Source organism: Ambystoma mexicanum, chromosome 7p (assembly GCF_040938575.1).
Source record: "Ambystoma mexicanum isolate Mex_15411 chromosome 7p, UKY_AmexF1_1, whole genome shotgun sequence".
Taxonomy (NCBI): domain Eukaryota; kingdom Metazoa; phylum Chordata; class Amphibia; order Caudata; family Ambystomatidae; genus Ambystoma; species Ambystoma mexicanum.
Genome location: NC_090939.1, coordinates 927,397,434 through 927,423,414, shown reverse-complemented (window position 1 = coordinate 927,423,414; position 25,981 = coordinate 927,397,434). Strand labels below are relative to the sequence as shown.

The window sequence follows — 25,981 nt, the reverse complement described above, 5'->3', positions numbered from 1 at the left end:
TCAAGCGCTCTTCAGAAAAATGTTCCTAATTCCTTTGATAGTACAATTCTTAAAGGGACTCACCAATGTGTTTCCTCCTTCTTTCCAGGCCCCAGTTTGGGACCTTAATCTGGTTCTAAAGTTTTTGATGTGTGCCCCTTTTGAACCTTTGCACACATGCTATTTAAGATTAGTAATGTTGAAAACCGTTTTCTTGGTTGCTTTAACATCTGCACGAAGAGTGAGCGAGTTTCAGGCACTATCTTCTGGGCCACCCTATACTGTGTTCCACAAGGACAGAGTTGTATTGAGAGTTAAACCTTAATTCTTACCTAAAGTTGTCTGATTTCCATTTAAATCAGAAGATCATTCTGCCTGCGTTCTATCCTCCGCCTCACCCCAGCAAGGAGGAGGAAAGATTGCACAGTTGGACCCGAGAAGAGCTCTAAGCTTTTACATTTCTAGGCTCTCCAAGCTTAGAGTGTAAAATTAACTTTTAATTGGCTACACCGGAAGGAAGTTGGGTGAATCGGTGTCAAAACAAACCCTATCACGTTGGATTGTGCTTTGCATTTCAGAATGCTACAGATTGGCGGGCAAAGTTCCACCAGAAGGCTTGAGGGCACATTCAACCAGAGGCATAGCCTCTTCGACAGCCCTTCAAAGAGGTGTTACCATCAAATCTATTTGTGAAGCAGCGACTTGGTCTTCGCTGCACATGTTTTCTAAATTCTATAATCTGGATGCTTCCCACTCTAAAGAGCTTGCTTTTGGTAAAGCAGTGCTGTATTCAGCTATATAATATTAAAAATCTAAATTTTACACTGCTTTGGGAGTCTATCTAAGATGAGGAATATGTTGGAGGACACAATACATTCGAAGAACAAGTTACTTACCAATTGGTAACATTCTTTCGACTGGATGTTCCTCCAACGTATTCCTCATCGCCCTCCTATCCTCATAGCCCTCTGTAGATTTTCCGGTGTCATTACCACTTCAACTCTCGCAAGGCTGACAAGGCTACCTATACTATCTATACAGCAGAGCAAGAGGGGAAAAACAGAACTGAGGCCAACGGGCGCCGCACGTGCAACTTGTATACCCGATGACATCACCCTCGACGGAGGCCTTCGAGGGACTTCGACTCGATGACATCGACGCACGGCGCCCTCTGCTGAGAAAAAATGTCCGAAGCAGCTAAAGTTGGACGAATACATCTAACATGAGGAATACGTTGGAGGAACATCCAGTCGAAAGAACGTTACCAGTTGGTAAGTAACTTGTTCTTCTAATAGCAGAGAGAACTTAAATCAAATTTTGGCACAGTATCTAGAGTGACCTTTCTATATATGTGTGTTATTCTCCTTTTGAAATCCTCGTTTGAATTCATTCTCTTTCAATATAAATCTCTGCTGTAGATGAAGACTGCTCAATTAATGTCAAATCAAGCACGCTCCTCTTGACCACAATGAGTGACCTTTAAATCATATTTAAACTTTTGAAACTTCAGGACCCCCGTAGTTAACTATACCCAGCCATTTCTAATAATTCATAAACAATTAGAATGTATTGTGAGTAGTCAGGAATGAAACTCAGACACAAGTCAGCATGTTTTTGGTTTAAAACTTTTATTGAAAATAAAAGAGGTTGGGAAAATGCCTCTCTAACCCTGTTGTAGAGGTACTAGATTTTGTGCTGTCAGAATGTCCAAAGGAAAACTGTCCTGTGCCCTAAGTTCTATTCTGACCCTCAGATTAAAACTGAACTCTAAGGTGAAACGGGAAATGTCTTTAACCTTGGAAGGTTTGGGAAAGCGTTCACAAAAAGAAGAAAACTGGCTTTCAACATAAAAGGTCTGCAAGGATATGGGTGTTTGCTCCAGAGTAGGGCTTCCTTCCCCTGGATTCCTTTTGATCCTCTTGAAGATGTACTTTCAACAGTTCCTTATGCCTTTCTTGGTTCACAACAATGTTGATGTAAAATCCTTTTACTGGCTTTGTAAATTAACCTCTCTTGAATATCTGGTTCATACAATCCTTTCCTAGTCCTGATGTTCCTTCCCAGGACCTCTTTGTCAAGGCAACACAGTTTGTTACTGTTATTTAAACAACACAGTTCTGATTGCCTTGTATACTCCCCTGCCAGTACTGCTTAGGTTCACACTCTTGTGATGGTTGCCTGGTGTACTCTCCTGCCTTCTTTCCTTCTTCATACTTCATGTTCTACTTCACGTGCCTTTTAATTCACATGGGCTTCCTGCCCTTTTTTATAGTCACACCCACACTTAGTTTGCAAATATATCTTCCGGGTGTATGTTCCGGTCTTGGATTTTCCTCTGTTCACACAATTTACATTTATCTTCTTCTAGGGGTTTTATTTGCAATTTGTTTCCCCTTTTTATATCAAATACATTCTCTTTTTCTCTCATTGGTTGTGATTCATTCTCTTGCTTTCGGCATACCTGCTGACACGCACCAGGGTCCCCACGGTTTCTGGGCAGACTCGCTGGTGTTCGTTGGCATTGTTGTATGCTCCAGCATCGTTGTATGCTCCAGTGGTCAACCAGACAAGTGCTTTCATCCGCTTCCGTCTCGTGACCCCCGCTGCCTGGTTTCTTTGGTTTTCGCAGCTTCCACTTCCAGCGTCTGCTTCGTTCCGGGAACCGGTAAGGAAAGCACTGCTCTTGATCACCTGTAAACGCCCAGGAGTCCCTCTCTAACTCCTTCTTCGCTTGTGAGCCTCCTGGTTCCACCACGCCGGTCCTCGTCCTGCGATCTACTCAGCCTCACAGAGCGAAACTGTTATCTCCTACCAGCAGCAGACATCCATGTTCTGCTTCACTTGCGTTTTAAACGTCCACAGGTGGAAATTAGTAAACAATAGAATACTCACTCTGCCTGGGGCTTTTCTCATTCAGCAATGCTATATTCTTCTTCGTCTCTGTACTTTGGTCATTCTGGAACATGAAGTCCGGGTTTTGGAATTGGCTTGGAAGTGTTGAATAGCTATTTTCAGCAGTCGTATATGGAAAGTGGTTCTTGGATTGATGGTAGGTGGAATTGGAAAGAGTAATCTCCCTATTCTTCATGGAAGAAGGAGTAGGCGTATAACAATAGGCCATGAGAGTATTAGATAGTGGATGTTTATTTTTATAAGAACAAGGGTGATACTATATCTTGATGAAGCCATGGCATCTCCCTGGAGGTTGTCTTTCCCCACAGCCCCCATGTGATCCTTCCTCATATAGCCTCCCCCAGGGTCAGGATTAGGTGTCCTATGTCCACATGGGAGGAGGTCACTGCCGGGAAATCAGTGATGACTCCACCGGGTGCATCACAGTATGTTTATTTTGTTTTTCCTTTAGAGATGTCATATTAAAATGAAGAAGATGAGCATAAATCAGTAATCTGCATCATTACCCCATTTTTAAAGAGAAATACTTGGGATAGTTGCCAGTGCTAAAGAATGCAACCCAATGTTGAATGATGTTGAAACCAGTCGACCAGACTTTAGGGACATATCCTTTATTTGGTTGAGATGCCATATGAGAAGAATTATGGGCTATTTTATTTTATTTCATTTGCATTTTTAAAGCACTCACACAGCCCGCGGGCATCGAGGCGCTGTTACAGGAATTGTTTGTTGTGTAATTGTTTTTTTTTTGTTTTTTTGTCTTAGTTGGGTATTTATAACACGCTTAAATACCCAGAGGTTTCTAAGCTCGGACCCGGGGATCGAACCTGTGTTGCTTCGTGTCGTCTTGTTTCCAAGGCGAACATGTTGCCGCTGGGCTATCCTCCTGGGACATATATAGATATCCATTGGAGGGTAGAACAAAATCTGGTTTGTGATCCCATATGGATGCATTACATTTTAGTGATTGTCACTTCTGCAGTGGGTCAGGCCAGAGGTTGATGGTTTTAACTGATAGACCAAGTTGCTGAGTAACGATATGACAGACATATTTATATGAGGCAGTTAAGAATATATACTATTCCTTTTTGATAGGCGGTACATCAACACTATCTAGGGTAAGATTTACCAACCACGAGGGAAAGACTAGTCATCCTAAAAGGTTGTATTCCAATTGACCTTTTCACAATTTACCTCGGGAGAATTTACCTAATTTAGATGGTCAATTAGGACATATAAGCCGGGGGAAACCCCCCCTGCTACCTCACCCAATCCAAAACCCCCCGTAACCCTCCACCCAATCCCCTTATATTATTTATAATACAAAACCAACCCAATACATATATAAAATAACTAAAATAATATAAAGATCAATTGTGCAGAAGGTCAATTAGGACCACTATAATTATGTCAATTGTGCAAAAGGTCAATTGTAAAAGGTCAATTTGGGTAATACCATCCTAAGAGTGTAGTCAGACAGCTCACTCGTACTACCATTGTAAGAATCATGATTATTCCAATGGGAACAATATCAAACACTTTGGGTTGGCCTTCTGAAGCCCCCACCAGAGGACTTGTAGAACATCTCCCTAATTCTGATTTGGTCACCACTAGCATAAACTCACACTATATCCTTTGTTCAAGCTTTTTTATGATTCAGATCATACCAGAGAGACCTGAGCATGAATATGGGACCAATAAGAACAAGGGCAAATTATTCTGGACTTTTCCATGTCTATTTTATTTGTAGATACACCTCTGATGAAGGGATGCTGAGAGTTATCTACTTCCCTGACACTGAGGTCAGTAGTGGGAAGTCTTATATTGCATGTGCTCCTAATCTTTAAAGCATTGTTTTTTCCCTTTCAATGATGGCCATTGGAGATAAGTGAAAAAAGTAAACAAACAAAATGGAACCATGGAAAGGGAAAAGGGGCTATACTTAGTCGCTTCTCCCTTTCCATGGCGGCCATTAAAAATAAAACAAAAAAAAAAATGGGCGCCATGGAAAGGAAGAAGACCCTTCTTCCTTTCCATGACGGCCTGGCGCAGATCGGGAGCGGACCCGCTGGGGACAGAAGTGTTCACAGCGCAACCACTCCCGAAATGGCTTTAAAAAGGAGGTAAGTGGGCGGGGGGTGTATCGGGAATTCTGTGGATGGAGGGTGGGGGGAGGGAAAGACATACCTGATTCCCCAGCGAGGGGAGATGGCGGCTGCCAGCTCAGAGGAGACGCAGGGCGGCAGGATTACCGTCTGGTAACGCCCGCGTTCAAAGCCTTCCCATTGTCTGGGAGGCCGCCACACACCCTTGCCGGGTACTAATTATATAAATAGTAGTTCATTTGAATTGCATTTAATGCACTTTAACAGTTGTGCATTTTGCAGATGAGTTTGCAAAATTGTGATTTTAATAAAAGATCAATGTGAATACAATCCCTTTTAAATGAAAATGTACTTAATGGATTATGTCTTTGTCGACAGGTGAAATAACCGCTGAGTCTAGTGCACTATACAAAGAAAACCAGAATCTGAAGAATACAGAAGAATGGGAAAGCTGTGATGGTCTCAACGCAGGTCAGGAAGAATTGATGGAAAGTTTGTGTCGTTTTGATTAAAAATATTATGTTAAAAATAGTCTACTTTTTCAAATGCGGTATTGACAGCTCATAGAAAGGAGGGGGGATGTGCCATGCCACACTTCAAAAAATACTACGAAGCGGCCGAGCTGTGGGTCATGAGGGATTGGATATCGGAACAGGGGGAGAAAATTTGGGAGAGGCAGGATAGGGCGGTGGCGAGAACATCCGCCAGGCACATGCTATGGATCAATAAATGATTCCGACATGCAAACACCCACATTAGCGAAATAATGAAGACGGCATTGGGTGTATGTACTTAATGGATTATGTCTTTGTCGACAGGTGAAATAACTGCTGAGTCTTGTGCACTATACAAAGAAAACCAGAATCTGAAGAATACAGAAGAATGGGAAAGCTGTGATGGTCTCAACGCAGGTCAGGAAGAATTGATGGAAAGTTTGTGTCGTTTTGATTAAAAATATTATGTTAAAAATAGTCTACTTTTTCAAATGCGGTATTGACAGCTCATAAAAAGGAGGGGGGATGTGCCATGCCACACTTCAAAAAATACTACGAAGCGGCCGAGCTGTGGGTCATGAGGGATTGGATATCGGAACAGGGGGAGAAAATTTGGGAGAGGCAGGATAGGGCGGTGGCGAGAACATCCGCCAGGCACATGCTATGGATCAATAAACGATTCCGACATGCAAACACCCACATTAGCGAAATAATGAAGACGGCATTGGGTGTATGGGACGCCGCCACGACAAATTAAACCCTGACCAAGGATCCCGCCCCGTTCATGCCAATGTTTGGAAATCCGGAATTCCCCCCTGGATTGGACAAGGGAGCGTTTCGCAAGTGGGAGGAAGGGGGGTGCAAAACACTTTTGAATCTGACACCAAAAGATAGATATAAATATGATCAGATACATCATTGGCTGAGCACTCCACGTATAAAAGAAGCACTGACTAGGGACTTGACCCCCTTTGAGAAGTACATCATGACGCACTCTGGATCTTGTAAATTTGTTTCCACCACTTACAAATTTATTAATGCACTGAAAGAACCTACCAAATGGCTATATATGAAGAAATGGGAGAAAACCCTGGGCTGCGCACTCTCCAAAGAGAGGTGGGAATACTTGTGGGGCTTGATGCCAAAACGGACAAGAGCCATCCAAACGAGAGAAATGTGGGTGAAGATGATGGTGCAATGGCACTATACACCGGAGAGACTGAATATGATGTATGCTACCTCCCCGAATAACTGTTGGAGAAAGTGTGGCGGGCAGGGAGATTGGAAACATATCTGGTGGGACTGCCCGAGGATAAGCCCCTACTGGGGAGAGATATAAAATCAAATGATGGGAATGTTCCCGGGAACAGAACACCTGGGAGAGGAAATATGGCTAGGGGGCTTTTGTGATCCAAAAGACAAAACGCAAACTACTCCGCAGAAAAGACATTTTATGGGCCTCCTAATAGGAGCATGGTTGGAAATTGCTAGAAACTGGAAGCACGAATCCCCACCATTGGTTGTTGATTGGACGCGAAGGGTCTGGTCACATCTGGCTCTAGAACTAATAACTTATAACATCCAAGGAGATCATGGGAAATTCCGAGAGGACTGGGGAGGGGTACTGGAATTCCTTCAAAAGGAATATAAAGAACAATGGTGCCCACACAATATAAGACTATTGGATTTATTCACGTGAACGAGGAAAAGATCTTCCGATGTAAAACATATACAGACTGAGTTATGCAGGTTGGGGGGGATTTCTTTGTTTTCTTTGAAATGTAACTCTCTCTGACATAGACCTACAGAGCATATGGACAAAGTATAATCCCTGCTATATGCACCTTTGTTGGCAGTGAAGTCATTAAAGTTGTATATCGCAATGTGTGTTTTAATGAAACCAGATTAGAATGACTTGTAGGAGTAGACACAATGACAAAGCAATACAGTTGATTATCCAATGTTATCAGCAGCAGGTGAGAATAAACATACACAGCAAAGTATTCAGATAGAAGAGTTGCTATTTCTTTGATATGCGAGTGATGAACAAAAGAGGATTTGAAAAGAGAGTGGGACTAATCCAAACGGGTCCATCAAGATCTAGAAGACCAAGAACTGACCACAAGGAGAACATTATCACTTTGATCAACTTAATTTTTATTTTCCATTGCTAGGTGAAGAGAACACTCTTCAAAACCATGATACAGCATGTGATAATACCAATGACAAGGGTAAGAAGAACGGAATGTAACTTTTACCAGAAACAAAGAGAAACAATATATTCTTATCATTAGTAACACAGAGAGGACATTGTATAACACACCAAAGCTGGGTGTGTCGGAAGCTGTCTCAGGAGAGTTGCGGCATGACACATAGTACATAGTACGCTGAAGGGTCCTTTCCTCTAGGGTCGCTCTGAGGCTGTGCGGACGCACGGTAAAGTGCAAACAGAGAAGTAGGGAACACCGGAGAGCCCATTTGTCTGTTTCTGCAGTATGTGAGGTAAGCATGATATCAAAAGGTAGACGCAGACACAAGGAAGCAAGTTTGTATTAAAACCTTTATTAACTTGAAAAGAGATTCAAGACTTCCTAACTGGCCCTATTTCTAAATGGGAGTAGTCTTGACCATTAAACTAAGTCAAAAGGTAGTAAAATGTCTGTCAGTCAAAATAATAAAGATGTCTGTGTCTAACCTATGCTTACCCTCACTGTCTTCTAGAACAATAATGTGTATGGGATTGAATCAAAATAAAATAGTGAGGAAAAATAATATCAGGATGGCACTGTTGGTGTCCCACAGCTCCCTTCCCCAAGCTCGAGTTACTTGGGCTTCAACAAAGTTCCTTGGGTTTAAACAGTTCACACAAAGTTCCTTCAAGTTTCTAAGGGTTTTCTGTCTCGAGAGATTTAGAAGCCTTTCTTAACACCTTCTGTCAGGAATTTCACAGTTCACAGTATTTGGCTTTCACAAGACTCTCTTGGTCTGGTTTCATCAGGGGTTTCCTTCCCCTACAGTTCCAACAACTTGACAGTTCAATGGTTTCTCTTTACATCAGATTCTCTTGTTCTGGAGTTCACTTCCCCAACAGTTCAACAGTTCTTAATGACTCAACAGCTCTTCATATCGGAGACTTTCGAGAGTGCACAGTTTTACTCAGCCCTGTCCGGGACTACTTTCATACCTTGGCTTCATGGGATTGTGCCCTCCGGTAATCTATCGTTTTTATCACAGTTCACAAACAGGGTTGTGCCCCAGGCACTCTTTAGCTTCTTTCTGGGTTTCAGCTCGCTCTTCCTATCTCACGCAGCTCCCCTCTCATGCTTTCTATTTTGCTCCTACTTCGAGCTTCACGCAGCTCCCTTGCACTTTCGGAGAGTAATTCAATTTCAACAGAGTCTTTCGACAACGTGTAAACTTAAACATGGTATTGTCGGCCACTCTGTTAATTTGTTTCCTTCGCTTTCACAATTATCGCTTTCACATTACAATTCACAATTCACAATGGACAATTGAAGCTTTCTCTTCAGTGCGTCTTTAATGCTACGCTTGTCCTTAACTTGCAACATATTATCTCTTGCGCTTCGTGTCTTTCACCAACGGTGCTCCCATCTAACTTTGAACTCACGGTTTTGATTTCTTCAGCGTAGCTTTTGCGGTTGTGTCGAGGACAGGCGATCTTCACCTGTTTTCTGACACCTCTGGGCTGGTTCACTGGCCCAGGGGAACAAGCACCCCTTCAAGGACTTCCCTTCAGAGAACAGCATATCACGCAATCCCGTTCTGGCTCCTTGGAGACACGGTTCCCTCGCCACGCTTTCTCTACCTTCTCAAACCACAGGCTCTCAGCGCTCCGTTCTCCGACAGCTGATCTCTGGGTGCTCAGGCTGTCGGCTCGTTCTTTGACTCAGGTTCCTTGTTGGGCTCCAACCCGTTCTGTCTGTTTCTTGCAGCTACTCCTTTTATACACCTGTGGAGTATAAAGAGGCTTCAGGTGGACACAGTCTTCGCCCAGGGCCTGACTTCGCCCAACCTTGTTTGTGGGACATTCATAAAAATAATAGAGTGCCTCTGAATGTGGTTTTGTCATTTTAAAGGCACTGTGTTGTTTTAGAAAGGAAGAGTATACTGGTGAAACGGTTCTCTTCCTCGTCTCAGTCCTTTCGTCAAAGGAATGGGGAAAGTGGGTGTTTGGGGAACAGTAAGATATATGTCGGGTAGGGTGGAATATCGGGTAGGTGATGTTTGAAAAGGGGGATACCATGTCTCACCTTTGGGTAATCGTTCCCCAATTCCAGAGGACCCTCTACCCAGGTGATCATGCCTCGCTAGTCCGTCCCGAGGGTCTGGATCCGAAAGCATTGGCCCTCCCCTGGCCACCTGTTTAGAGAACCCCTGGGAGTGGGAAGTGAAAAAACCCTCAGGTTTTTCACAAGTACGACAGGATTTTGTGGTGAATCGGGTGGGCTACTACCCTTGTTACAATCTGTTGGATTGTTTTGCCACACCACCATCACCTCCATACTGCTATGTGCTGTGAAGGCTCTGTGTAGGCTATGGTGTTGGAGCTAGTGCGGTTGATTTGCACTAGTAGTGGTCTGGACGCAAAAGGGAGGGATTTATTGTTAGGTAGTACTGGCAATAACGTGGTTGCTGCTGGGCAGTGTTCTGTGCATGGTCTGGTCCAGTGGGCAGCGGGGGCAGCTGCTGGTACTTAAAGAAAACCTATTGCTCAAGGAGGGGGTTGGAGTGCACTTGAGACTGGTAGTACTGTCTATGCCTATGGCGTCGGGGGCAGACAGTCTAAGGAGGCTAAACATATCCACTGATACACCACTGATACATTATCTGAGGAAGCTACCTGTATACACAGTGCTAAATATGGCCCTGTCATCTAAGTCAAAGAGAGACCTAGCAATAAGGACGAAGAAAAAATTACTAATGGCCATGCATGATGTGTGGGCCACAGAAGGTCACACAATTGACCATTAAGTGGGCATTGAGGAGCCAGAAGATGCTGGTAGTGGTGCATGGCTCAAGTGCTGCAGTTGGAATCGCAGGAGCACTGAGTGCTGAGTCAGTCTGCACCTTAGCGCACAGTCCTGCTAATGTACCCAAAATGGAAAATGTATTCAGCCATCTGGACAATATGCCACCAAGCAATCTACTGCTTGTGACTGATTTAGCAGATGGCACCAGAAGGGTGACAGAGAAAAGGATGGACATAGCTAAGCCTACAGCCACTGAGTGAGCTGGACCCTATATTGGGGACCCCCTGCATATTCATTACATCAGGATCTGGCAATGCATCTTACTGGTCAAATAGGGGAATAGTAGACAGCCTGCAAGGAAACCCGATGAACAGCATCTGCAATGATGCGCCGGTCACGGATGGAATCTCGTCAGAGCAGGTAGCGAGTGCGGGGCCAGCGCTAGGAGCAGCGCAAGGTGCAATCATAGGAGGCCCCATCGGCCTATGACTACACAACGAAAGAGGACTGAGACGCAGCCCATGGAAGTAGCAGAACCGACTAGGACCGAAAGCATAAGTCAAACAATGGAAGTACACAATATGAATATCAGGGCACCTAACTAAGCCGATCTGTAGGAAGGATGGAGGAAGGAGAATGTATTTTGTACATTTAAGGGAAGAACACATGGCAATAACTCGTACAAGAGAATCTTGGTAAACCAACTGTCCTCCATATTACAAGGAGACTATATATCCTGTAAAATGTTCTTGACGGTAAAGATACTATCGGATTGCATGTTCTGCAGAGGTTGTATCATGCGCAGCACCTTCTGAAATCCTTTAATAAGACTGTGTATCCTAAACTGTAAAGAAGCCATTTTAGGGTAGCATACCACGCTAACAGGACCAGTGATAGGCGAGGTAGAGCCGAAGAGGCTGTGTATATTAAAGCCAGAATCTGGTCCAAAGAGGTTATTATTAGACTGCTGAAAGAGCAAACTGGATCAGCTATTAAAGGAGAGAAATAGACAACTTTTTATCTCACAGGCTGTGGAGCGGTTTATCGCTGTGCTGACTATCCCCGACCAGATTATTCCTAATACTGTGTTTGGAAGAGGCGGGAGGTCAAAAAGGCAAACCCCCTGAAGATAATTATTTGGAATATAGCTGGGGTAAGGAACAAAGCTGCAGATATGGAATGGGTCCAATGGCTAGGCTCTTTTAACATTATATGCATGCCAAGTAAGTGGCTAGAGAACTCCAGGTTGCTTAGGGAACTGTTCCCGGCATTTTACATTTTTACAGTTGATGCATGTAAATTGCAGAAAGGGGGATGAAGGGGCCTAGCTACGTTGGTGCGCTCGTTGCCAGGGCTGTCTACAAAATGCATCCAGGCAGATGACCTTGTATTGAGCATTGGTATATGCACTAAAGCTCAAATGGTTACGTAGACTCTCTCGATCTTACACATATATATTCCCCCCCAAAGCCTGGGAGTTTAGTTGCTCGAGGGATGGACGCCCCCTGGGAACAGCTATTGAATTAGTTTGGTGATCTCAATGCCACATTAGGGACCAACCTGGTAGTGTGAAGGCATCATGAAGCAAGACACAGACAACAGATTCAAAACAAACACTTTTATTAACTTAAATTCCAGGATGGAAAAAGGCTCAACTTGCAGAATGCTAAAATGGGATTTCCCTTTCTAACTGAAAACTAAGGAAAGTCTGAGTCAAAGAGTTCAACTTTTGAATCTGTCTGTTTCCAAAATCCTATACTTGCCCTCACAACTAATCTGTACAATGTGTAGGGATGCGTGACAAACCAAAGGGTATCTCACTTGCTAGTCCCCGGGGATCTCTCTCTCAGGTGGCCAGGGCACGGCCATTGCCTTTGGATCCAGACTCTGGGGGTGGACCAGTGCGGGAGGATCACCTGGGTGAGGGATGTTCAGGGAGTGGGGGGGGAGACAACCGATGGAGACACAGTATCCCCCCTTTCCCATGCCCGTACCCATCTTATTTTATAGGATTCTCTGACATCCCAACTCCCCCCCCCCCTTTTCTACACAAACACTGAGCTGAGGAAGAGAAGGAATGAGAGAAAAGAGGCTATTCTTTACATATCCCATTGGACATGTACCGTTAATAAATTCAGGCAAAGTCAGGCACTTGACCTTAATCACATATATCTGATGCCCATTAGCTTCCACCACGCAGATAAAAGGCAGAACATGGAGACAAACTTTGAACAAGGTGGAACACGAGAATGAGCAGATCATCCAAGTAGAAGGCAAACCCACTGGAGCAGGACGATTGAGGGACCAGAGTGAGGGGCTAAGAACCCTGAACATCCCTGCAGGAGGTTGTTGCCTCTGTGAAACCGTGAGAGATATGTAGAGAAGGTTATAACCCAGACAAGAAGATGCCTGCATTGCGTTTCAAGGATGCATGCGACCCTCCCGGGTGAACAGCAGAGTTATGGAGGTGAGGCCAAGCCTGTGGTACTAACCTTAACTCGTGAATCAAAGCCTCAGAGAGAAGAAAGGAATGCACACAACTGCTGAGTTAGCGATAGACATGAAAGGCCGGTTTCAAAGATTAAAGCCACAACAGTGTATCTCACAATTGAAGGTTGCATGCTTGCTGATAAGCCATGGAAGAGAGCAAACCTGTAATGAACTTTAAAGTCAGTGGTAACTCTGAAGCAAGTGATGCAGAGTAGCGGAGTGGTCCGGCGAAAGAAAACAGCCCACTCGAAAGTCTCTGCGAAATATATGATGTTTTTTTATAAAGCAACCAAGTGAATGAACTTTGAAATATGCGATATTCAAGATTAACCCTGACAAAAGGGGAAGTTAAAAGGTGATTGCTTTAAGAGGGTACAACGTCCTTTCATCATGGGATGAAAGGACGCTGGGTTTTTCTCTGTTGTCATTTCAATGTGAAAACTCATTGAATTTTGTAGAGGAGTTAAAAAAATAAATAGATGTGTGTGGGTGTTCGGGAATAGTTCAATAATTAAAGGTGATAGGGGTGGGGGGGGGGAAACCCCCAAAAATAAATGTAAAAAAACCTGAGTTTTCGCATTGAAATATCCACAGAGAAAAACCCATTGTTTCTTCCCGTGAAGAAATGACATGGAACCCTTTAAGAGAAATACTTCTTTGAACTTTTTGAACTACCGAGACCAAGAGACACTGGGGCAACTATCAAAAGGAAGAGTTGAAGTGGTCCTGCGGAGGTTTGTGGAAAAGCCTTGCACATTTGAAAGTCTTCGACATCAGTGAAAGGTTCAAGCCTGACTGAGGGAGACCTAGAAGGTGCTTTTGTTGAATGTGAATAAAGCTTGGGGGAAGGGAGCCCCCCTGCAAGTGCTCTGATTGCGAGGTCTGAACCTGACAGAATGAGATGTATGTTGAATCAGTTACTTTTCTTGAGAGGTCCTAGCCTGACAGATGGAGACCTACGTGAATTTTGTTGAATTGTGAAATAACATTTTGTGAACTTAAGTGACTTTAGCATGGAAGGCCAAGCGGACCCCGACCCACGTTTTGAACTGCCTTTTTTGATAACCTGAGCCAGAGTGTGTCACCCTGTTTACAGGGTCCGCCTTACTCCGTGCTGTCCAACGTGGGGAGGAGAGCTGACTTGGCCATCTTGATGCTTTGTTATAACACTCTTTCCTTTGCATACACATTTTTCCCTTCAGATACTTTTTGTATTAGAGATAGGGCAGGCATTCGTTTTTTTTAGTTTAGGCCATTTTGGTTTGACATAGACTCACTAGGACTGTCTTTTCTTTATTATTCGATGGTGGAGACTACTCCCATCATAGCTGTAGGGCAAAGTAGGAGTTTTTCCAAACCCCAAGAATTTAATAAAGGTTTTGAAACTTGTTCCTCTTGTCATTGTCATACCTGTGATAAAATGCCCCCTTACAGATGTCAACATTCAAAAGAAACAGTGTCCAACATAAAGTTCTGAGCTCCTTCCAGCTCACAGCTTCCTTTTAGCTCCTTTTAGCTCCCTTATCCGTATAAAATAGTTCCAACAAAAAGTCTTAAAGTTACCTTTAAGTTTAAGTTGATGCCGTTTTAACCAATACTCAGGGTTTACCTTCCCCAAGTTCCAAGGAATATAGTTCCAAAAACAAAAGTGCCTCGAGGCTCTGGCCTCAAGTTAGTAGATACTTCGGATCTCAGGGTTCCCTTGCCCAAGACTCCGCTTCAGTTTCACAAAATTATCCTTGATATTTGTTTAGGTTCCTTTATCACACTTGTGCCCTCTTTTATTTGTTGGTTTTCATGTATTGTAGTTCTCACACAATTTAGTATTCAATATGCCTTTCTTTGGTTCAAGGTTAAATTTCCATTGATTTTAGAATGCAGCATACAATGGGTTTACTTGAATTTAAATGTTCAATTAGTTTGAGTGTTAAAGCTCCAATGATTTTAAAGTTTCATTCATTTTAGAATCCAGCACATGGTTGGTTTTCACTGTAGAGTTAAAATATAATGGTTTTAAAGTTGGTTAGTGTTTTCATTCAGTTTGGTATTCAATAAAGGTGGGTTGCATTCATAATACGTTCAACCCCCTCACCCCCTCGGTGGCTCCCATCGCACTCTCCCCCCCCCCCATGTCCATGGTACTCCATCGGTCTGGGGATCTATAATGGTTCTGAGGTCCTAGAAAGTTTGTCGCCAGACAGGCGCGGTTGGAAGGTCAATGCTGGGAATCTGCTTTGATAATCCAACACAGGAGCCCAGCAGTCGGTGAAGCGATGGAGGGCCCCCTCTTTTGCTGCTGTGACTATCTCAGCCACTAGTATTTCCCAGACTTTTATCCACCAGAGGGGCAGTATGGGGCCCTCTTGCGTTTTTCATTTGCGTGCCACTGTGATCTTGGCTGCCAATAGTAGCTGTGTCAGCAGTTTAGCGGTGCGTCCTGTTTTGTGGTAGGAGTCCGGACATGCTACACCTAGGAGGATCACCTCAGGATCCATCGGCAGCTTACGTTGGATAATGTCCTCAATGGTTTGTACAATCTCTAGCCAGAAGGACTGTACCGTTGGGCAACTCCACCACATATGGAAGAAGGATCCCCGTTCGCCACAGCGTCTCCAGCAGTTCGGGTCTATGGATGGGTTGCAATGATGTAAGCGGGCCGGGGAGAGGTACCAGCGTTGGAGGACCTTAAGGGCGCATTCTTTGTTCGTGACACATCTGGAGGCCGAGTTGATTCTAGTCCATATCTCCATCCATGTCTGGTCCTCGATAGATTGTCCCAGGTCTGTCTCCCATCCGGCCATGTACGGGGGTCTGACCTGTAGTATGTCTTCTTGGAGGAGGCGGTACAGCTTAGTGATCCGCCCACGTTGTGGGCTTTCCTCCAACGGATGTTCAAGGGGGTGCAGGTCTCGGATCGCCCCTTTGCGAACTGCTGGTTGCGAGATCCAGTGGCATAGCTGCGTATATGTGAACCTTTCCCTCTCCGATATATGTAGGCATCCTTTGCATTCTTCGAAGCTTAGCGGGGAGAGCTGCCCTCGTAGAGTTGCGAGAGGGATCGGAGGCCTCCTGCGGTCCATCGGCTGAAGTTCGTCACCCCCATACCTGGGGAAAAGTCGGGATTCTAGATGATCGGGGAGAGCAGGTCCAAACCTTTGGGCAGCTTTATCCTTTGCCTGGCCCACGCCCATGCCTCTAAGGTAACTTTGGTGGTTAGGAGCATCTGAGGTCCGCGGTTCTGGAGGGCCCGAGGGATGTGCAGTAGAGAGTGTAACTGCGGCTGAGACTTACCTTGTTCAATCTGGGCCCATTTCAAGGGGGACTCCTGTTCCGCCCAGGCGGAGGTGCTGGCCAGTTGAGCTGCTAGGAAATAGTTTGTGAGGTTGGGCAGACCCAGGCCACCCCATCTAGCTGCCCCTGTCATGACTTTCATTGGTATTCTGACTCTACGTCCTTTCCATACAGATTTCGTGAGCTTCTTCTGTAGTTGCTCAAAGGCTTGTTTCAGAGGGGGAACCAGGAGCGCGGAACACAGGTACAGCAATCTGGAGAGTAAGTTCATTTTGCATGCTGTGACCCGCCCCAGCAGGGAGATTTCCTGGCTGTCCCAACATTGCTGATCATTCTCCAACTCCTTGAATAGGGGGGGGATAGTTGGTCGCGTATAGCCGTTTTGAGTCTGCTGTGAGGCGTATCCCTAGGTAATCCGAAGAGTCAGAGTTCCATCTCAGTGGGCAGAGTGTCTGACGGGTGGTTATGATTGGGCCATCCAGGTTGATGCTCAGTGATTCCGATTTGGAGTAGTTCACCTGGAATCCCGGTACTTGTTCAAACGCGTCGAGTTCGGCAAGCACAGCAGGCAGCCAGGCCTGGCGGTTGATGATGGAAAGCATCACGTTGTCGGCATACAGTGATATTTTAAACTGCTCCCCGTTTATGTCCAGCCCAGAGATTTTGTTGTTGGCTTCTGTCCTTTGGGCGAATGGTTCCATGACCGTGGCAAAGATCAGTGGGGAGAGCGGGCAGCCCTGTCTTGTTCCACAAGAGAGCGGGATCAGGGTGGAGGTTTTTTGGTTAAGCCGCAGTGATGTTTTCGGGGCTTTGTAGTTTGCTAGCAGCATTCTTTTAAATAGGGGGGCAAATCAGAATGCCTCGAATGTGAGCCGCATAAACTTCCAGTCCACCCTGTCGAAGGCTTTGATAGCATCCAGGGTCAGTGCGACAAGGCCCCGTTAGTCTTGGGTCGCCACTTCGATGAGGTTAAGTGCTCAGCGAATGTTGTCTGCGGTGCTCCTGCCTCTGATGAATCCCGCCTGGTCTTGGTCTATGGTAGATGGGAGGACCTGGGCCAGCCTGTTCGCCAGGACCTTTGAATATGCGTTTGCATCTAAGTTGAGGAGTGATATCGGCCTGTACTATGAGCATTCCATTGGGTCTTTGCCTGGTTTCAGGAGCATGATTGTGGTGGATTCTTGCATGGATGGGGCTATGGAACCTGTGTCCCGGAAGGAGTTGAACAGCTCTGTCAGTGGATTCAGAAGCAAGGGGCGCAAGAGTTTGTAGAACTTGGGTGGGAATCTGTCCAGCCCTGGGGCCCTGGGTCTCAGGGATTTGAGAGTTCTTCTACTTCTTCGGCCGTGATTGGGGCCTCAAGGGCGGTTCTGACTGTTTCGGAGAGCTGCAGCAGTCTGACATCTGCTATAAATTGTTCCTGGAGAGCCTGTGGGCGGGGGGCAGTGGACAGGGTGCTGGCTAGCTGGGCCGCTGCTATTTGAAGTTTAGCCTCTTCCCCATATCTGGTTCTGCCCTTCGGGTCTTTCAGGGCGATGATGTAGTTTCGTCGGCGGATTCTGGCTAGTTTGCTCACTAGGTACCTGTTGGCTTTATTGCCGTTCACATAATAGTACTTCTTCGTCCTAATCAAGGACTGCGCCATGTCCTCAGCATAATGAGCCTCCAGTTCAATGCGGGCCAGCCTCGCCAATTTGACCGCTTTGGGCGACCATTTTCGCTTCAAGATCGAGTCTGCCTCCGCCATCTCCCTTTCTAGCTGGTCCCTTTTCGTGGCCCGCCTCTTCCTGTATGCTGCTTCCTGAGCTATTAATTCTCCTCTGATTATGGCCTTCATGGCCTCCCATCTCGTAGCCGTAGAGGTGAGGTCGGGTGGGGGGGTTCTCCTTGAAGTAGCATTTGACTGCTTTAGATATAGCATTACGGACCGCCATGTCGTGCAACATCTGCTCATATAGGGTCCATCGGTGCCTTTCAGGGGAGTTCGGGTCAAAGACCCTTGCGGTAAGAAGGATCGGGGAGTGGTCAGACAGAACCCTTGTGCCAATTACCACTTAATCTGTGAACTGGAGGAGCTGCAGGCTTGCTAGGATCAGGTCAATTTGGGATGAGGAGCGGTGGACATGGGAGAAGGAGTATTCTGTTGTGTCTGGATGAAGGACCCTCCATGTGTCCACCAAGCCCAGGGTTTTGAACAGGTGGCAAAGGCTCAGAGCAATCTTGAAATCCCTGGGTGATGGAGCGCCTGTTCTGTCCAGCAGGTGGTTGGGGACCCTATTGAAGTCCCCGCCTAGGACCACCTGGCCCTCGAGAAAGGGGAGAAGGGAAGACTCCAGTTCTGCAAAGAAGGTCTTCTTGATCATCGTTTGGCGCATAGACCGCGATCAGTGTGTGAAGCTGGCCATAGAGATCCCCTTGATCCCCATGAATCTGCCGTCTGGGCTCCGCAGGGTTCCTTTCTCTTTAAAGAAGGTGCCCCTCGCTAGCAGAATCGCTGTGCCTCCTCTTTTGCTGGGTCCTGAGGCCAGGTATTGAGTTAGGAATGCCCGGCATCGTAGCCTAGGGAAGTCCTCCTCTAGGAGGTGCGTTTCCTGGAGGAACGCTACCGAAGCTTGGAGGTCCTGTAGGCGGTGGAGGGTGGATTTGCATTTTACGGTGGGAGTTCAGGCCCCAGACATTCAGGGAGACATAGCGTAGCTTGGTATGTGGCGGGGGAGAAGGGTGCTGGTCGCCTTTAGCGGTAAGGCAGGCAGGCAGTGGTGGAGGGTTGATCGGCCGCTGGCGGGAGACTCCCAGAGGAGGATCGTAGTTGCAGGTCTGCTGTAACTAAGTTTTAACAGTAAACCAACCAGGACCAAACGTGGACTGGTAACTTAAAGGACTGAAGAAGGTGGGCCAACAACCAGGATGGCTGGGGCTGGTCCCACCCCGGCAAAAAGAACAAAACCAAATATTAACCAGTTGCGGCCTGAGGGGCCTCGGGCCAGAGTGATTGTCCATCCACTTGGCTGGGTCATTACGAGGGACACCCGGATGCCGAGAGTGCGGGTTCCGGCATGGAGAAACAGCGGTCGGTTCCATTTCTTGTGTGGCGGGGGGGTTTCCCTCCCTTCGGGACTTTCATCCAGCGGCTGTGCTGGGCTTCGGTGTTGAGCTCCGCATTTGGTCCGATGGGGAGCTGGAGGAATCCTCCTCAGGGGTAGAGGGTTCGCCTCCCATGATGTCACCGGCTTCTTCGAGAGCGTGGATCACCCTTGTCTGACCCTCAAATGCGAACTGGTGTGAGGCCGGGTAGAGCCATCGATATTTTACTTTTTGGTCTTGCAAGAAAGTTGTTAGCAGCTGGCGGGCGATCTGCCGTTGGACTGTGAGGGCGGCTAGGTCTTGAAAAAGTTGAATTGTGGCTCCCTGGTATGTAAGGTCACCTTGTGAGCGGCTCGCCACCATGATTTCTTGTTTTGTGGTGTAAAAGTGAAATGGTGATCACCTCATAGGTGGCGGATGTCAGGGTATTTCTGCGACCCCCGTAATCTATGGGTGCGGTCCAGTAAGAGCAATGATTTATCACAGTCCGGGAGGAGGGTCTGGAAGAGATCCCCGATGTAAGCGGGAAGGGCTCGGTCCGGTATCAAGGCAGGGACCCCTCTGAGGCGGATGTTGTTCCTGCGGACCCTTTTTCCAGATCTTCCTGCTCCACGCGGTTATCTAGGCCCTCTATCTTAGTCGTGACCTCTGCAATACAGTTGCGGAACTCCGTCTTAATGTCAGCTAAGAGGGACAGTATATCGTCTTTCGTAGCCCATTGTCCCTGAGGTGTTGTGGGCGAGGAGGGTAGGGTTGAGGGAGTGTCCTGCTGCTTGGGTTTCTTCTTCAGCTGCAATAAGTTTGCTATGTCTGCAGATTTTGGGCCTTTGTGTTTGGACATTTTGGCGTCTGGGCCGTCTGTTCAGGTAGGTGTAGTCCACAGGCTGTTGCTGAAGGGGGTCTACCGAGAAGTGGGGAGCAAGTGTTGGCCGGGCGCCCCGTCTCACCCTGGGTGGCCGCGCAGGTCTCCGTAAAGTGTTCTGGCAGGGGACCCTAGCTTGGCGGAGGGGGCCACCTGGTCATTGGTGGTGGAGAGTGCGCTGTCTTCTGGAGCTATCCGCTGTGTGGGTCAAGGACCTCTCTGCCAAGTTGCTGTGCGGGCAGCAGGGTCTGGGTTGTCCCCGGGAGTAAGCCGGCGCAGGTCGAGGTGGTGAGTTAGGGCTGGTGACGAGCCGCTGCAGGTTCCAGGTGAGGTGCGTCAGGGGGAGGGGCTCCCAAGGCGCCCATTCGGGTCCACAGGGGCCATCCCTGCAGGTGGAAGAGATCCCAGGTTGGGCTGTCTCAGTTCTCCCCCCACATATGTTGGGGGAGGCGGGTTTGTTGCGCGTGGAGTGGCTGAGTGTGAGTCAGCTGGAGGGCCGGTCCCGGCTGATGTTGGGCCTGTGTTAGAGGGGGGGGCAGGTGTGCCGAGAGCTCTCTGCAGCACCTCAGAGTCCTGGGGTCCACCGGTTGAGGCTGAGGACTGGATCCGCGTCCTCGCAGGCCCTGCTGGTATGTGGAGGGGAGAGGGGACTCTCTAGATGATTCAAATGCTCTGCAGGCGCTGTTGTGGAGGAGGGCCCCGCGAGGCTGTCACCGTGGGCTGGGGATCCCAGGTGATGCCGCTCTCGGGCAACCTCGCAGGTGTTGGGGCCGACAGGCCCATTGCTGAGAGGGAGGTGGGGTGGGGTGGGGTGTGGTGTGGGCCTGGCAGAGGGCTGGTCTCAGGTGGTGTTGGGCCTGCACTAGGATGCAGGTAGGCCAGGGATCTCCAGCAGCGCCTCACAGTCCCGATGACAGAGGGGAGAGGAGGGCCTTGGTATTCCCCATGGCTGGATCTCAGGTCAGGGGGCCGCTGCGGCACCCTGGCATCTCACCCCCTCGGATGCGGCTCCTCTCCTGTCGCTGGCCGCAGGATGCAGCCCCGCTGGTGTCGTTGTGGCCGTCAGGGGCTCTTGTAGCTGCTGTGGTCCGTGTTGTTGGGCTGGGTGGGGGGTTCAATGCCGGGCTGCGAGGGCCGCCGCGGCAGATCCCGCCACCCCGGATCTGCACTTCCCTGCGGCAGCCCACGGCGCTGAAGACCAAAAGCGGGGGAGGGGCTAGGTGCCGGCTGCAAGGTGTCAGGGCCGATCAGGCACGGCAGCCGCCCCGCTGCTGTTGTTGCTGCGGTCTGCGTTGTTGGGCTGGGTGGGGGGGCCACCTCGAGTCTGCATCCCACCGCGGCCGCCATCTTGGGGAAAAGATCCAGGTCCTGAGCCGGGTCATGTCTGTCGTAAATCTCCCCCTGTCTCACCTGGGATCACTTCTTGCTCTGTTATGCAGGAGGATTCCTCTTGTGGACGGATCGGGTCTTGTATAGACTCGCTCGAGTCTCGTCCGGCTGCAGAGCGCGTTCAGAGTTCCGGGAAGGCCGCTGTTCCAGGATGTCCAGGAAAGTAAGTAGCGGTCGCTAAAAATGGGGATTCCAGGTGTCGAATAGAGGGAAAGGGAGAAGGAAGGAGGAAGGAAACCAGGATCTTGGATAGAAGATTCGCCGAACAGCACACACACGTCAAGTCACTACCTAATGATAGCGTTGAGACGCACGGGGCCGCAGGGGCGTGGCCAATTTATAGGACGTGCCGTGTATGACGTGAAAGCTGGTGTGAGGCAAGTCGCTTGTTGCGGCCATGTTGGGAGTAACAAGGAATACAAGCCCCGGCGCGATGAGGACCAGGAGGTCCAGAAGGGGCAAGTTCTATGGGTCATGACAGCATGCCTCCTCCGAAGACCTGTTCCACCAAGTTTGCCTGGGTGTATGAGATGGAATCTTCTAAGCAGTCGAGGGGTATTTAAGTTAGAAACTGGTTCCCAGGTTCTCTCGCTAGGAGGGTATCCTTTCCATTCAACCAGGTATTGAAGTCGACCCCATTTATACCTGGAATAGCATATTCTGGACATTTCATATTCTAGCTGATCATTCACAACAACGGGACTGGGTCAGCAGGATTTTCGGGAGGATTGGAAGTAAGGTTTCAATAGGCAGGTGTGAAAGACTGGGTGTATTTTCTTCCAGGAATTGGGTAGCTTCAGTCGGAATGAGACAGGATTGACCATTTCCTTTATGAAAAATGGTCCATAGTACCGAGGAGCCAATTTGTTTAGCCGTAGATGTTGGGGTAATAGTTTTGAGGACAACCAGACTTGATCACCAACAGAATAAGAGGGCGCTGGTCTTCTCTTGGAATCCGCATAGATCTTAGAGCCTGTTTGGGCCTCTTTCAATTGTTCCTTGGCTTCCTTGTGAATGTTGATGAGAGTCTGTATCCAAGAGTCGAAAGTAGGTACGGGAGTGGGATGTGGAAGAACAGAAGGTAAAACGGATGGGTGAAAACCTTGACTGCAATTGAAAGGGCTGACCTTGAGTGCTGAATGTTTGGAATTGTTGTAGGCAAACTCGGCCAGGGGTATGAGGAGAGACCAGTCATCCTGAACCTTGGTGGCAAAACAACAAAGGTATTGCTCCAGAGTTTGATTTACACGTTCCGTGGCTCCGTTGGTTTGTGGGTGATAACCTGATGAGAGAGCCTGTTGGATCCCTAGAATACGACAGAGATGTTTCCAGAATTGTGAGACATATTGAGGTCCTCGGTCCGATATGATCTTGGAAGGAAGTCCATGGAGACGGAAAATATGTTCCAGGAAGATTCCAGCAAGTTCTGATGAGGATGGTAGTTTATACAAAGGTGTGAAATGAGCCATATGGGTGAACAAGTCTATGGTTACCATGATGGTCGTGTACCCTCAGGAAGGTGGTAACTCCACAATTAAGTCTGTAGCAATAAACTCCCATGGTTTTGTTGGCAGCAATGGTTGCATTAGAAGGCCCGCAGGTCTCTTGTTATCATGTTTGTTTTGACTGCAGACAGTACAAGCCTTGACGTACTGTTGTACGTCGGTCTTCATTTCAGGCCACCAAAACTGTCTTTGTATAAGACGGAGGGTGTTAGTTATACCACGATGACCGGAGTGAGGGGTATCATGGCAGAGGTTTATTATCTTGTGTTGTAATGTCTGCGTAGGAATGACCAGTGCATTGTCCTTGAATAGATATTCTTCCTTGACTCTTAGATTCCATGGATTCTTCCTTGAAAGTTCCTTCCAGAGGTCAGAGGACTGGGTTTGCGCTCGGATTTCTTCCAGGAGGTTGATTGCTTGAGCTACAAAGATAGTTTGGGGAAACATCTTAGGATAGGCCTTGTCCTCAGTGGCTGCGTAGTCTGGACGTCGAGATAAGGCGTTAGCAATCATGTTTTGTGATCCGGGAATGTGAGTGATTTGGAACTGGTATTGGGCAAAGAAGTAGGCCCAACGGGCCTGACGACTGTTCCCACACTCCAAAGACTGTAGGATTTGGAGATTCCGATGATCTGTGCGGACCTGAACTGGATATCTAGCACCCAGAAGTAGGTGTCGCCATTCAGTGAAGGCTTGGCGGATGGCCAAGAGTTCCTTTTCCAGGACGGAATAGTGAGTCTCACTGGGGGTCAGGGTTTGTGAAAGGTAAGCAATGGGGTGTTCCAGTCCATCCTCAAGTTCCTGTTTCAAGACCGCCCCTATGGCGTAGTGGGAGGCATCCGTTTCCACTAGAAATGAGCAATTTGTGTCGGGCTGGGTCAGGATGGGGGCTTGTGTGAACTCTGTCTTCAAATGTTGGAATGCTTTATCTTGCGATGTAGACCAGATAAAGGGGGTGTCCTTCTTCAATAGAGCTACGATCGGCTGAACAATCTCGGAAAAGGTAGAAATAAACTTCCGATAGAAGTTGGCTAGCCCCAGGAAGGATTGCACCTGTTTCACAGAAGTGGGAGCGAGCCAAGCCAGTATGGCCTTTACCTTCGAAGGGTCCATGCCAATTCCTTCTGGGCTAAGGATGAATCTTAGGTAGTGAACAGAAGTAACGTGGAACAAGCATTTTTCGGGTTTGGCTAACAGTTTGTTTTCACAAAGTCGTTGTAGTACTGCTTTTACGTGTTCTTCATGTTTTAGAGGATCTTTGGAAAAAATCAATATTTCATCCAGATAGACAATGACAAAGAGGAACAACATATCAGAGAACACCCTGTCCATAAAACGCTGAAAGACTGCGGGAGCATTGGCTAGTCCAAAAGGCATGACTAGGTATTCAAAGTGACCAAAGGGTGTTCTAAAGGCTGTCTTCCATTCGTCCCCTTCCCGGATTCATATGAAATGGTAGGCACCCCGGAGATCCAGCTTCGTGAAAATTACGGCTCCTCTCACAGCTTCCAGGATATCCGAAATCAGGGGCAGTGGTTATCGATCTTTGAGGGTGCATTGGTTTAAGCCTCGATAGTCGAGCCAAGGTCTGAGTTCCTTGGTGTCTTTCTTGGGAACGAAGAACAACGAAGCACCCGCTGGAGATTTCGAGGGTCTTATGGTGCCGTTTTCAAGATTGTGTCGAGGTATTCCCGAAGAGCCTTTTTCTCAGGTTCGGAAAGGATGAACATTCGGCTGAAGGGAATTACAGCTGAGGGATCTGTATCAATGGCACAGTCTTCAGGCCTGTGAGGAGGTAATGCTTGGACTATGGCGGTAGAAAATACATCAGTAAACTCCTGATAGGACTCTGGAACTTGTATGATATTGGAAACCATGAGCGGTGTTTCTTGGCCTCTTGGAGGTTCTTCAGGAGTTATCGAGGAAGGGTCCAGGGATAGACAGTGGGACTTACAGAACTCTGAGCCCAGGAATAATGATCCTGCTGTCCAGTTGATATACGGATTGTGCTTTTGTAACCAGGGCATACCCAAAACCATGGGGTAATGGGCTGACTTAATGATGTCGAATGTAATCCGCTCTTGATGATGTTTTATGGAAAGTTGGATCTCTTTAGTCTGCAGGCTTATGGGTCCTGAAGAGAGGGGTCATCCGTCAATTGCTTCCATTGCTTCCACCGGCTGCATGGTGTTTCGTGTCTCGTACGGAATATGATGACAAACAACCCAGTCTTGATCAATGAAAATTCCCATAGCTGTGCAGTCCACCAAGGCCAGAATGGGATAGGTCTTGTCTTTGGAGGGCGAGAGGAAGGCCTGTGGTATCACCAAACTATTTTGTCCAGGAGAGTTCAAGGTTGGAATTGATGTGGAGCAAACATCTCTCTCCCGACACCTCGCTCCATCTAGGATCAGGAGCTGGCGTTTCCCGAACGCTGTGGAGGGGCTAGAGGGCATTCTCTAACAAGATGTTTATCTGAGGCACAATACATGCACAGGCCTGTGTGGATTCTTCTCATCCTTTCTTGAGGGGAAATAGGCCCACGGAAGGCTCCGATTTGCATGGGTTCCGGATCTGTGTCAGGGGTTGGGTCAGAAACGGTTTTAACAGAGGTCTCGAGGGAATTCTTTTGAAAAGGTGTCTTGGTCTTTCTCCTTTCAGCCTCTTACCTGGATTCGAAAGTCTATCTGCAGGGCTAGATCCATAAGAGCCTGGAAGGAACTAGGACGAGCCACCCGGGCTAATTCATCCTTAATGTCCTCGTTTAGACCCCTGCGAAATAGAGTGAAACTTGCTTCAGAGGACCAATCCACTTCCTTGACCAGTTGTTTGAATCAAGTCACGTATGTTAGCATATCCTCGGTACCCTGTCGGAAAT

The 25,981-nt window shown here is 47.5% G+C and overlaps 1 protein-coding gene across 5 annotated transcripts in view; it reads left to right on the top strand.

The window, feature by feature from the left end:
- The window catches only part of LOC138526453 (uncharacterized), a 577,404-nt gene that overhangs the window by 139,016 nt on the left and 412,407 nt on the right, over nt 1-25,981 (top strand). For all 5 annotated transcript variants that reach the window (XM_069637218.1, XM_069637217.1, XM_069637216.1 and 2 more), the window contains exons 4-5: nt 5,376-5,468; nt 5,816-5,908. In XM_069637218.1, the coding sequence (XP_069493319.1) occupies nt 5,376-5,468; nt 5,816-5,908 (186 nt within the window). The remainder of the gene's footprint in view (nt 1-5,375; nt 5,469-5,815; nt 5,909-25,981) is intronic.